Here is a 13,514-nt window from a genome sequence, read left to right as displayed (position 1 = left end):
AAACAACCTAAACCTTTCCAAATATGCTAACCTTAGGCTTAGACATTATTTTTTAGGCCTAATATTAGCATTAGTAAACGTTTGGGTTGTTTCATATACGCTGAAACAATGGCCTGCAACCCCAACCTGCAGTTTACACCCTCCCGGCTGAATTAAACTTTTTTCTTCGGGGCTCCGTCGATCTATACAAATACTGTTCTATCAAAAACCTCATTCTTTGTTGTATTTACGATCTCTGTCATGGCCACACTCTTGGTTCCCGATCTCAGATCAATGTCAGATGATGATGTTATGCTCCAGCGATGTTTAACATTTGAGTGATCCTTATTTGAAGAATTAAATAAGTTATTGTGCCGCTGACCGTTTTTTTTTTCGTTTGTTTTTTGTATATATTCTACTTCCGGCTTCTTCCTCTGTCCTTCCTGCTTCAGTTTCGTTTGGTGTTCTTACGCTTTTGACAGTACTGGTATGGCCGGTCCCAAATTTATTACAACGATTAAGCGGAGTGATGGTATCGTCGCAATAGGTGATAACTCGGTACTTACGATTGGATCTCAAAAGCCTGAAGGTAAAATGATCATAAATGAATGAAGGGGTAGTTTCTAAAGAAACTGTGGTGCTGCTTCGGTGGGGAAGTAGTATACAAAAATTTGGTTTTATCAACAGAGTTGATAATGTAAATTGGCCAACCGTAGAATCTCTGTACGGTGGCCAATTTACATTGTCAACTCCGTTGATAAAACCAAATTTTTGCATATAAGATGATCATAATTTTGCAGAACCTCGAATTTCTGGTGGAAATTGCTTCACACGCATTCCAATTCCACTTCCTGATAATATAACGATCACGAACTCCGATGAAATACTGGGAATGTTCGTATCAAAGTACTTGTCAACAAGCTGGGTTAGCTTATGTATTTTATCAGCCGTATTTTGAAGTGAAATTAATCAAAATTTCGGTCAGCTTGATAACCATAATTTATGGGAACCGGTGGTGGCATGCCCAGGCCCAGTGGGTTAGAATTTTTGAAGAAAATCTCAGGGTTGCTTTAAATACAGCAACAGAAAGAAGGGAATTTAATGTTAACACCAAGTCCTAGGTCTTTCCAATTGAGTTTGAGGGATGTACTCACATTTACGGCCAGAAAAACAAACGAAGTTAACAAGATATTGATTATAATTTTGGTTGCAAGAGAGCTCATCGTTAAATTGACCCATCACAGCGCGCATCATATCTGAGGAACGCAAAAGAAAGCGAAATTCTCTAAAACTCGCCGGTAAAATAATTTCGGTTTCGTTATCCCTTTCGTATCCTGTTGTTTTCTTTATTTATTAGCATGCATTTTCTGTTGGTCAGTAAAAATGAGATGACCCCCACTCCACTGGGGTTTGAAACAGCAAGAATTTTTTTTGCACATTGAAGCAACTAATGGCGTCTCTACTAACAGCCGTCCTGGCCATCTTAAATTTAGCAAAGATGTTAGGTGGAGCAGTGGCAGTCAAAACCAACAGCCTTTTTGTTCCCATGGCTAATACCTACTCTTTACAGTTTCTATGCAAAGCCCGGTTGTTTGAAAGCTGATTAACTTAACCCAGGATTAGCATAAACTGTGGTTTCATATTTTCAACTTTTAAGTAAAAGTTTTTCTTGCTTATTTTTGTTTTTCAAGATCAACTTCTTCTAAAGCAAATTTTTTCTGAATATGAGCGCAATTTTTTGAAGTAGATAAATAAACTCCTGGGCCCTGTTGTATGAAAGCCGATTAACTTAATCCAGGATTAGCGTAAACTTTTGTTTCATGTTTTCAATTTTTTGGTTAAAGTTTCTTTTCCTTATTTTTGTTTTTTAAGATCAACACTTGTACTAATGTAAATTCTATCCAAATATCAGCGTCGAACAACATTTGGGAGTAGAAAAATAAACTTCTTGGTTAATTTTTAATCTGGGATTAGCGTTTATCGGCTTTTGAACAACCGGGCCCTGGGTTTATTTTTTAATCTGGGATTAGCTTTAAACGGCTTTTGAACAACCAGGCACAGGTTCTTTAACTTCCCACAAAAATATATGAACGATAGTTGCAAGAGGTTCTCGTTGTTCATAGTGAAACTATGAAGACTTGAAAGTCAAACCACCTCTTACATACACCTGTGCCAACAAAGGCAACCTGTTTTCAGCAGTGATTTTAAGACCCTGAGTTTTGGTCCCACTGCAGTTTGAATCCAAGACCTCTTGCTGTAGGTAGTCTCTCCTCGACCAACTGAGCAAGGTCATTAACTACCTCGCTGTCTTGGTAGCTGAGCAAAAAAACTGAAGTACAGCCACATTTGGGTGGTATGCTTTGAGACTAAACATTGAGCACTTTAAGCCAAACATATCATTTTTCTTCTTTGGATTTCAGTTCAAAGAGTTTCACAAGAGGAAGACCCACAAACAAGAAGTAGTAGTAAGTACAAGATGCATCATGTTCATGTCAAATTATTATTCATAAAAAGCATTCCCTTTTTTGTGCAAGGCATCACCTGCCTGCTATACTATTGATTAGTGCTGAGAGCATACCACTAGTTCTAAATATCTTATGCCATTCATTTCTCTAATAGGCTGGGTTATTTTTATGATTTTATTTTCAGCTCAAATTTATTGTCAGGAATCTTCTGGTGATGGTATCAATTACATAGCAAAAAGTGGCTATGTATTAGTGATCAACAATTCTATATTCTCTGGGAGATCACATGTTGAGCGCACTGGTTCACAGCACGATGTTAAAAAGCTTGGTGATCTTTTTGACAACTTAAACTTCAAATGTCGTGTTGAAAATAATCTCACAAGAAGTAAAATGTGGGATGTACTGAAAGACACCTCAGAGAAAGACTTCTCTAGATATGACTGTTTTGTGTGTGTCATATTAAGCCATGGATCAGAAGCAGGAATTCATGGAACAGATGATGAAGTTATTAACCTTGAAGCCATTACAGCATCCTTCCGCCGTGACGAGTGTCCCTCCCTCGAGGGAAAACCCAAGATATTTATGATCCAAGCTTGCCGAGGCCACCGGCGTGATCAAGTGTCAGTTGAAAGTGATAGTGAGCCAGTTATGTATTCAAACCCAAGTTTGCCAGCAGATGCAGATTTTCTGATCTGTTTTTCCTCAGCACCTAGCCATGAGAGCTACAGGGAGCCTTCAGCTGGCTCATGGTTCATATCTGCAGTATGTAAAGTGTTCACAGAGTATTCAGATAAGGAGCATGTCATGGATATGATGTTGAGAGTCAACAAGGAAGTGGCTGATTATTTCAGTGTGGAAGGCCTTAAGCAAATGCCATGTGAGATATGTATGCTGCGAAAGAAAGTTTTCTTTTGTCCAAGATTTAATGCATCTTAAAATTCTCCAGAACAACACATTATATGTGGGTGGGGGTCTAGTGTTGCTAGTCTAACCGTTAATAGGACTTCTCGTGAGTGTAGTAGTAAGCCGCCCACTGAACAACCCTTTTTATGCTCTCGTACACCGTATTGGCTAGGTTCTGTGCGGACTGTAGCAAAGTTGGGAATTGCTCTTTGAAGTGACCTATTGCATGGAGGTTTTCGACTTGAACAGTGAGACAAGTGTGCAGGTCAATCTTGTAATCTGGATTCAGTTCCTTCAACAGCTGTTCCAGAGCTCTCAACCCCTCAAGTATCATGCTGACGGAAGATAGCGTTTCACTGGACACAGTTCCTATGGGACCGGAGGGTTTGCACGGTTTCTCAAAGATGCTCGTGACATTTTGACAGTAATAAAGTTAATTAACCAAATAATTCTCTTTTGTCTTTCTCTTTTTATCTTCTTCTTTTAACTTCAAATTAAAAATGTAGAGGGGACTGAATAAAATTTTTGTGGACTCCTAGTATTGTAAGAGGTGTAACGCGAATTAACACGAAAGTATGGATATACCTTTGAAACGTGACTTTCAAGTAACACGTGTTCTAATTTTATGATCTTTTATCAAATTTCAGTAATAAAAACACTCACCTTGTAAAACTGCAGAATCGACAAAAGCCTTTCCACGTTCCATTGCGCTTGTGTATTGATTGAGAAGGCTTTACTGCCTTCTGCGCTTTTGACTAGTCTGCACAGTTTAAGATCAATAGATGACCCTATCCCACGCTTCTCGGCTTCGGTCTTGAGGCCAGCGTGTTCAACAATAGGGCCGTTTATACGAGAGAAAATAAACCGTGGCTTACTCTGGCCGCGGCTTACATAAGACGCGAACTCCTCGTATAAATGGTACAAAATCTACGTTCACGGCTTTCTCAAGCCGCGGCTTATCCTGGCCTGGGAGTTTATACTCGTGTAAATAGTTCCTTTCGCGTATTATGTATGCCGCGGCTAGAGTAAGCCGCGGCTTATTTTCTCTCGTATAAACGGCCCTAATATGCCTTTTAAAGGCGTCAAGGGAATTATGTTCTCTTTTCAGGGGAATTCTGATCCTTTCCTTTCCCCCAAGAAAACTGAAAGATCCAGGAGATTTAGGATCAACGAAGTAAACAACCCCTTCTAAAACACGAAACTGCTCTTCGCTGACTTCGCCCTCCGACATTGTAGCTAGGTCGTGGAAATAAAAATAAAGATTCCTGATGGTTGGTGTCAAAGGTCGCGTCAGCTTATTCATACACTACGCAACGGGTCGTACGAAACCCCTTTGTTTGTTGTGACGTAAGATGAAGAAAACCCGACTTCGTAGCCCTTTGTTCTTTGTAGGGTCTACGTAAGTAGCCGTTCACGGAAAAGGGTCGTTTTCGTGTTGGTTATCACGGATATCGGAAAATTATTTCTCTTTTTCACGTATCACGACAATCATATCATTCACGGTTCACGAATTTTAATTTTTTTCGATTACGGATCACAGAAAATAAATTCGGTCGATCACGTTTAATTTCACGCGAAATCCCCTTACAGCCCCTCCTTGTAGGTTGTTAGCATCGACCTTGTTTTAAAATCCGGTAAATCAGTATTTATGTTTTTCTTTGCTTTGTGGTAAATAAATAGGTCTATTCGTTATTAAAGCTCTTCCTTTACTTAATATGGTGAGCTATTTTAAAATTGTTTTTACTTACAGCTGAAAATGGTTCATGTAAAATTTTCACGACCAAGGTGTGAAAAAAATGTAATACTCCACGATGGCTTTCAAAAATGAAGAGAAACAAAGATTTGCAGGAGTATCGAACTACTGACAAACAAGGATTTGCCTCACAACTATCCATGAAACAAAGTTTACACTTACCAACTAAGATATTTCCCCGTAGACTGTTTAATAACGTAAAAAAGCTCCCAAGTTTGTGGAAATTGCAGCTCACTTCGAGTTTTGTTCAGCATGAACGCTGCACCACGCGTTTTTTTTTTTTAGTGTATTGCAACAGGATTTCCCGCCATTTCTGTCAAAGGGAGCTCGAGCCGTCGGTTGGTTCCAGGTCTCTCGATTTAACTCGCTTATCGATACATGCGCTCTTCATGTTGCAAAACACACACGTGCTTTCAACCATCTACGCTACAACTTCCACGCATTTTTTCAAATGTCCGTATTCGCACTAAAAAATGGCGCGCATCCGTTTCGTTAATTTTTGGCGTGAGGTATAACGTCGAGTATAACAGGAGCATGAGACATATGACCCAGGCGTCAAGGAGAGAAACACAGCATTTGATGTAATGTTTAAAAAACGAGCAGCTGTGTTTTAACACTCGTGTATCCTTATCCCTGTTCTCTACAAATGTGCGACGTGAGATAGCCAGAACTCTACTCGTTCAGTTATGGAAAACGCAAGCACGCAAACAAAATCGTGCTTTTTCAAGTTTCTCCGTCTCTCTCATTTCAAATGGTCAATTGTTTGGCTATAAGCTTCAAAATTCACGAAATGTTAAAAAAAAGAAAGAAAATAAGTTTTCCATTACGTTGTTCGTTAATGTTGCCGTCGTCCAACTTCCGGTGCATACAAGATCGGAGAACACGTGTGGGGCCTCGAGTGAAACGTACTGGATGCAAACACCAATAAATTTGATGTGACGTCCCGTTGAGCGCTCAGCCGGCAAAATTAAGCTTGTATAGGCAACATGAGGTTGCGATTTGCTGCCCATTTCTTCAGATACAGCCAAAGAGTCTCTTACATACCTTGGTCTTGGCTTCGCTACAAAAACTGACAATTAGCCTTTACTGGGTGATGAAGTGCAAAAAAGTCGTTGCAAAAATTCGCAAAAATTTCACCAGCCTCCCTCCCGTTCTGCCTTGCATGTGAAACGTTTATATCGTTCACTGCAAAGATTGTGATTACTAGAATGGAGAGTACGGAGTCGTGTAAATTTAGATACAACACCGAAGCTGGTGATGGAAAACTCAACTTTTATTTCGAAACATCATTCTTGGCAGGTATATATAACTGATCCTGAAGCCCAGGCAAAACTCCTTTGCAAAGCCATGGCCATCATTTGTCGGGTGATGGTAGTTGACAGCCGCACGGCTTACCAGCAATGTTGGCTAACCGGTTTATCGAACGAAAGATGTTGACTCAATGTCATCCGACATGAGATTCTAAAAGCTATATTTTGGCTGACAATATCAATTAAATGGACCAGTATAGCTATATAGGGCATAAGGTGGGCAAAATTTAATCCCGAACAAGCGAGATGGTTTTCCAACAATCAGCACTAAAACTTACCTTGACATTTTACCATTATGACATAACTTATTTATTTTTTAAAAGGAGGGCAACTAGAAAAGTACAAGACGAGGGGCGAAAACCAACAAGCTCAGGACAACTAAGACAAAAGGAACGCATAAACTGCGGCCAAAAAACTAGCTTTGTCTTAGCGCAAACGTGTTTTGTTTCATCTGTAACGAGGCTAGTTTGGTTAGTCAGTACAAAGACAACGATGATTTGGGGGTCAACATTGGTGCAACATTGATCGGGAGGATCTGACTGTATGTTTGATATAGTCTTCTCCAATTTGGAGTTCCCATAGTCATGAAACTGGACGATACTCTCTCTCCAGTTCTTGCACGCATCTCTGTCCCATGTCTTGCAAACTACGCCGAACAGCATTCTGCAACACACCTTCCAATCTTGGATCCTTGCTGACAAACCACAATAGTCAAGAGTACATAGGTAAAAAAAAAAAAGACAAGCAAGAATTAATAAAATGAACACTGAATTAGGACAGGTAAAACGAACAGTGGTAACACGACTTACCTCACTAACATCTTGACCACAGAGACAACAGTTTGACAATCTTTCCTGTACACCTTCAAAAGCAAACACGTGACGCAAGAATATCGGAATATTTTTATAGTCCAGAGGAGGAGGGAAGAGGCGCAAGAAGGCTACAGATGTCATAGACAAACTGCAACACTGTCACTCGCATAATCATAGACTAACACTCAAATTGTCAACTGTCAAATCTCTCTACAGAAGAGAACTTCACCATGAGAGCACTGTGCCTTCCATCTTTGCGGCCCGAGTTCAGTTCCCGGAATCAACGTCATGTTCGGGTTGAGTGTTCGGGTCACGTTCGGTTTATCCCTCACATAAATATCTGATTTTATCCCTTTGACTTCGTGTGATTTTATTTGATGTACTGTTTCCTGAATCAGCAAACAACTTGTGCTCCGCTAAATAAGCTTGAGGATTCTTTTTACTTCAGTGTGGGTATATAAGACAGCCAATTGACAAATAAACTGAAGCTCTTAAGGAATTTATTTTCATAGAAATTTAATATTCAGTCCTTGAAAAAATTCACCAACATTTAATTTAAAAAAATCAGATCAACAGTATTATAATTTCACCAGTTACAAAGTTTAAAATGTTATACAACTTTGGGTCATTGGGTCTGGCATTTGGCATTTAATTAGAACCCCTGGGAAACTGTATTTCACCAGTTTAACACCAGTCGTAATCACGCCTTCCACAGGGGGAGGGGGGGGGGTTAGGGTTAGGGTTAGGGTTAGGGTAAGATATTTGTCCCAATTGTCTTCCTCCTTTCCTGCCTGCTTCGAGATGCACCTTCACTGCATGAAAAAACCGTTGTGGATAATTTCCAAGGAAAATATGTTTGGTGTTGTAACATGGGATCACATCAGATGGAGGTAATAATGCCATTTCATTTAAAAGAGGGGTGGTAAAGCTCAAACTGCTCAGGATAAAGACTGCCAAAGAAAGAAGCTTTTATTCTAGTTAATCTGTTTGATGTGTACATTTTCTCTTGTCAAAATAGTTAATCGACTCGAGCCTGTCAAAACTTGAAACCTAAGGATTGCAACTCCAGTATATCCCAGCTCCAATGCGGGGAGTGTAAAGTGCAGATTGCAAGATGCAGGGTTAACCTAATAGGGTTGCAGGTCATTGTTTTACCCGGCAGGTACAAAACACAGGTCACAGGTCACAGGTCATTGTTTTACCAATACAGAAAGTATCCTAAACATTCATAAAAGCTAACCTTAGGCCTAAAGAAAAGTTTTAAGGCCTAAGGTTAGGTTAGCTTTTATGAATGTTAACTAAGGATACTTTCTGTATAGGTAAAACAATGACCTACGACCTACGTTTTGTACCTGCCGTTGTTTTACCATAACTGAAACAACCTAAGCCTTTCCAAAAATGCTAACCTTAGGCTTAGACATTATTTTTTAGGCCTAATATTAGCATTAGTAAAGGTTTGGGTTGTTTCATATACGGTGAAACAATGGCCTGCAACCCCAACCTGCAGTTTACACCCTCCCGGCTGAATTAAACTTTTTTCCTCGGGGCTCCGTCGATCTATACAAATACTGTTTTATCGAAAACCTCATTCTTTGTTGTATTTACTAGAATACCATCTTAGTATTTACTTAGAATACCATCGAACGAGCCAACCACTATGCGATTAAGTCTTTACAGGGGCACCCAACGTCAATTTTCGGAAAATATCTGTTCGGAAGACGATTTGAGATCTAGAATTTTCGGAAAATTGGTTGTAAAATTTCTTGCTTGCCTGCCTCTCCTAGGATTTTCGAACATCTGAAAAATGGTATAATTGCCCATTTTTAACGGATTTTTACCCTAAAAAGGTCACCTAGAATTTTCGGGAGCCTTTTTTCTGGCTAAAATTTTCGAAATGGTAAGTTTTGATACCTATAATTTTCGGATCACTAGACTTTCAGCCAGGAAATCCGAACAGATGAAAACTTTTTAGGGGATAAAATTATGCCTATATCTATCGTTTAAATACTAAAATACGTTTAACAATGCTATGTTTAAGTGGTTTTGAACTACGTTCTCGTTGGGTGCCCCTGTCTTTACTTAACCTGGGTAACTCGGCTACCTATGATCTCGGCTATGCTTAGCTACGGCCGATATGGGCACGCTTGAACAAAGACGCATCGTACAATCGCTCATTTTATTTTTTAAGTGTTTTAGACTTAACGGCCCAAATTACATTTCTCATTTTTTTACACCTAGGATAACTAATTATAATTTACGAGGTAATGGCCTAAATGTTGTGCAGCCATCATATAACAGCCTCGTTATGCACAACTCATTTCTGTATCAGATTGCCCACATTTGGAATCAATTATCAGCCATAACAAAATCCTCGACCACTTTGGCTCAATTTCGTTCCCGTCTGAACGGTGTTGAATTTGCAGGCTGCCCGTGTATGAACTGTATACGCTAGCTATTCTCTTATCTTAATGTTTGCACTAGTTTCTTTTTAAACTATCTTTTAATACAGTTCTGGATTCTTCTGGAATTTTTATTTTTTATATGAAAATAGTAATTAGTTATGGTATTGTAAATAGTCGTGCGTTTTTAACATGAGCCACTGGCTCGGGAGATTTGGGCAACCTCTCCCTACGTTTGCGACCTTAAATAAAGTTACCCTTATTATTATTTACGATCTCTGTCATGGTCACACTCTCCAGAAGAACCTGGTTCCCGATCTCAGATCATTGATGTCGGTTGTTCAAAGGGTGGATAGCTCTATCCACTGGATAAATCACTATCCACTGGATAACTCAATCGGTTTTGCTAGTGTTTATCCGCTGGATAGTGATTTATCCGGTGGATAGTGTCGATAGTGCTATCCACCTTTTGAACAACCGAGATGATTAGTATACTCCAGCGATGTTTAACATTTGAGTGATCTTTATTTGCAGTATTAAATCAATAAGCTCTTGTACCGCTGACCGTTTTTTTTAGTTTTTTTTGTTCTACTTCCGACTCTACTTCCTGCTTCTTCCTCTCTCCTTCCCGCTTCAGTTTCGTTTGGTGTTCTTACGCTTCTGATAGTACTGGTATGGCCAAATTTAATACAACGATTAACCGGAGTGATGGTATCGTCGTAATAGGTGATAATTCGGAACTTACGATTGGATCTCAAAAGCCTGAAGGTAAGATGATCATAATTTTGCAGAACCTCGAATTTCTGGTGGAAATATGCTTCACACGCATTCCAATTCCACAGTCAACTTCGATACAACGATCGCGAACTCCGTTGAAATACTGGGAATGTTCGTATCAAAGTACTTGTCAACAAGCTGGTTTAGCTTATGTATTTTATCACCCGTATTTTGAAATGAAATGAATCAAAATTTCGGCCAGCTTGATAACCATAATTATGGGAACCGGTGGTAGCATGCCCAGGCCCAGTGTGTTGAAATTTTGAAGAAAGTCTCAGGGTTGCTTTAAATACAGCAACAGAAGGAGGGGAATTTGATGTTAACACCAAGTCCTAGCTCTTTCTAATTGAGTTTGAGGGATGTACTCACATTTACAGCCAGAAAAACAAACGAATTAAGTTAACAAGATATCGATATATTTTGGTTGCAAGAGAGCACATTGTCAAATTGACCTATCATAGCGCACATCATATCTGAGGAACACAAAAGAAAGGGAAATTCTCTAAAACTAACCGGTAAAATAATTTCGGTTTCGTTATCCCTTTCGTATCCTGTTGTTTTCTTTATTTATTAGCATGCATTTTCTGTTGGCCAGTAAAAATGAGATGACCCCCACTCCACTGGGGTTTGAAACAGCAAATAGTAGTAATCAAAATGTCGTCATCTTGATAACCATTTAGGAACCGGTAATAGCAATGTATTAGAATTTTTGAAATAATTAGTCCTAGGGTTGCTTTAAGTTAACAACAGAAGGAGGGCAATTTGATGTTAACACCAAGTCCTAGCTCTTTCCAATTGAGTTTAAGGGCTGTACAGTTACAGCCAGAAAAACAAGGAAGTTAACAAGATATTTATTATATATTTTGGAAGCAAGAGAGCACATTGTTAAATTGACCTATTATACATGCATCATATCTAATGAACACAAAAGAAAGTGAAATTCTCATAAACTCACAGGTAAAATAATTTCATTTTCATTATCCCTGTTGTGTCCGCTTGTTTTCTTTATTTATTAGCATGCATTTTCTGTTGGCTAGTGAAAATGAGATGACCCTCACTCCACTAGGGTTTGAAACAGCACTAATTGTTTACTGTTTCAAAGAAAAAATCCAAGAATTTTTTTTTTGCACATTCAAGCAAATAATGGCCTCTCTACTAACAGCTGTCCTAGGCATCTTAAATTCAGCAAAGGTGTTAGGTGGAGCTTTAGTGGCAGTCAAAACCAACAGCCTTTTTGTTCCAATGGCCAATACCTACTCTTTACAGTATGCAGGGCCCGGTCGTTCGAAAGCTGATTAACTGAACGCAGAATTGGCGTAAACTGTGGTTTCATATTTTCAACTTTTGAGCAAAAGTTTCTTTTGCTTATTTATTTTTTTTTTTCAAGATCAACTTTTTCCTGAATATCAGCACAATTTTTTGAAGTAGATGAATAAACTCCTGGGTTTATTTTTTAATCTGGGATTAGCTTTAAACGGCTTTTGAACAAACAGGCCCAGGTTCTTTAACTTCCCACAAAAATTATGAACAATAGTTGCAAGAGGTTCTCCTTGTTCATAGTGAATCTATGAAGACTTGAAAGTCAAACCACCTCTGACATACACCTGTAACAACAAAGGCAACCTGTTCTCTGCAGTGATTTTACGACCTGAGTGTTGGTCCCACTGTAGTTTGAATCCAAGACCTCTTGCTGTACCTTGCTTTTGTTCGCTGTCTTGGTAGCTGAGCAAAAAAACTGTAGTACAGCTAATCAGCACACCACATTTGTTTTGAGACTAAACATTGAGCACTCTGAGCCAAAGTTATCATTTTTCTTCTTTGGATTTCAGTTCAAAGAGTTTCACAAGAGGAAGACCCACAAACAAGAAGTAGTAGTAAGTACAAGATGCATCATGTTCGTGTGAAACAATTATTCATAAAAAGCATTCCCTTTTTTGTGCAAGGCATCACCTGGCTGCTATACCATTGATTAGTGCTGAGAGCATACCACTAGTTCTATATATCTTATGCCATTCCTTTCTCTAATAGGCTGGGTTATTTTTATGATTTTATTTTCAGCTCAAATTTCTTGTCAGGAATCTTCTGGTGATGCTATCAATTACATAGCAAAAAGTGGCTATGTATTAGTGATCAACAATTCTATATTCCCTGGGAGATCACATGTTGAGCGGACTGGTTCAAAGCACGATGTTAAAAAGCTTGGCGATCTTTTTGACAACTTAAACTTCAGATGGCGTGTTTATGATAATCTCAAAAGAAGTGAAATGTTGGATGTACTGAGAGATACTTCAGAGAAAGACTTCTCTAGATTTGACTGTTTTGTGTGTGTCATATTAAGCCATGGATCAAAAGCAGGAATTCATGGAACAGATGATGAAGTTATTAACCTTGAAGCCATTACAGCATCCTTCCGCCGTGACGAGTGTCCCTCCCTCGAGGGAAAACCCAAGATATTTATGATCCAAGCTTGCCGAGGCAACCGGCGTGATCAAGTGTCAGTTGAAAGTGATAGTGAGCCAGTTATGTATTCAAACCCAAGTTTGCCAGCAGATGCAGATTTTCTGATCTGTTTTTCCTCAGCACCTAGCCATGAGAGCTACAGGGAGCCTTCAGCTGGCTCATGGTTCATTTCTGCAGTATGTAATGTGTTCACAGAGTATTCAGATAAGGAGCATGTCATGGATATGATGTTGAGAGTCAACAAGGAAGTGGCTGATTATTTCAGTGTGGAAGGCCTTAAGCAAATGCCATGTGAGATATGTATGCTGCGAAAGAAAGTTTTCTTTTGTCCAAGATTTAATGCATCTTAAAATTCTCCAGAACAACACATTATAGGTTGGTGGGGGTCTAGTGTTGCTCCCTTTCCTTTCAACCCATCAACATCCAAACTGGCCGAAACCGGCCAGACTTGGTAATTTACCCCTGGGAGTCAATGGGTTAAAGTGGAAACCCACAATATTTTTTCTTGGTATTGTCAATTTGTACCAAAAAAGTTTGAACATGTGACAGTAGCCTGTAATGTTGTCAGTCTCCAGGCTCCAGATGTTCAAAAGGATAATTAATGCAAATTTGTGATGTTAAATTTCCCATGGAAATTTTAGGACAAAAAAATTAAT

General features: G+C 39.1%; 2 protein-coding genes and 1 long non-coding RNA gene across 3 annotated transcripts in view; 2 read left to right on the top strand and 1 right to left on the bottom strand.

Annotated features, from left to right (window-relative positions):
• The first annotated feature begins 374 nt into the window (after positions 1–374).
• LOC138011543 (caspase-3-like) lies at positions 375–4,111 on the top strand. Its single transcript, XM_068858600.1, has 3 exons — positions 375–568; positions 2,400–2,444; positions 2,629–4,111. The coding sequence occupies exons 1-3, from the start codon at positions 469–471 to the stop codon at positions 3,378–3,380; spliced, it is 897 nt and encodes a 298-aa protein (XP_068714701.1). The 5' UTR covers positions 375–468; the 3' UTR covers positions 3,381–4,111.
• A 2,635-nt stretch (positions 4,112–6,746) lies between these two features.
• LOC138010378 (uncharacterized) overlaps positions 6,747–13,514 on the bottom strand; it is a 7,279-nt gene continuing 511 nt past the window's right edge. Inside the window, exons 2-3 of the long non-coding RNA XR_011124454.1 lie at positions 7,220–7,272; positions 6,747–7,104 (exon numbers count right to left, since the gene is read on the bottom strand). This is a non-coding gene — a long non-coding RNA (uncharacterized lncRNA). The remainder of the gene's footprint in view (positions 7,105–7,219; positions 7,273–13,514) is intronic.
• Positions 10,213–13,514, top strand: part of LOC138010509 (caspase-3-like) — a 3,533-nt gene continuing 231 nt past the window's right edge. Inside the window, exons 1-3 of the mRNA XM_068857489.1 lie at positions 10,213–10,389; positions 12,228–12,272; positions 12,457–13,514. The exon at positions 12,457–13,514 is cut by the window's right edge and continues 231 nt beyond it. Coding sequence (XP_068713590.1) covers positions 10,296–10,389; positions 12,228–12,272; positions 12,457–13,208 — 891 coding nt within the window. The 5' untranslated portion in view covers positions 10,213–10,295 and the 3' untranslated portion in view covers positions 13,209–13,514. The remainder of the gene's footprint in view (positions 10,390–12,227; positions 12,273–12,456) is intronic.

This window comes from Montipora foliosa, chromosome 7 (assembly GCF_036669935.1).
Source record: "Montipora foliosa isolate CH-2021 chromosome 7, ASM3666993v2, whole genome shotgun sequence".
NCBI lineage: Eukaryota > Metazoa > Cnidaria > Anthozoa > Scleractinia > Acroporidae > Montipora > Montipora foliosa.
Note: the sequence above shows the minus strand (reverse complement) of the source record. Positions and strands in the feature narration are given on the sequence as shown.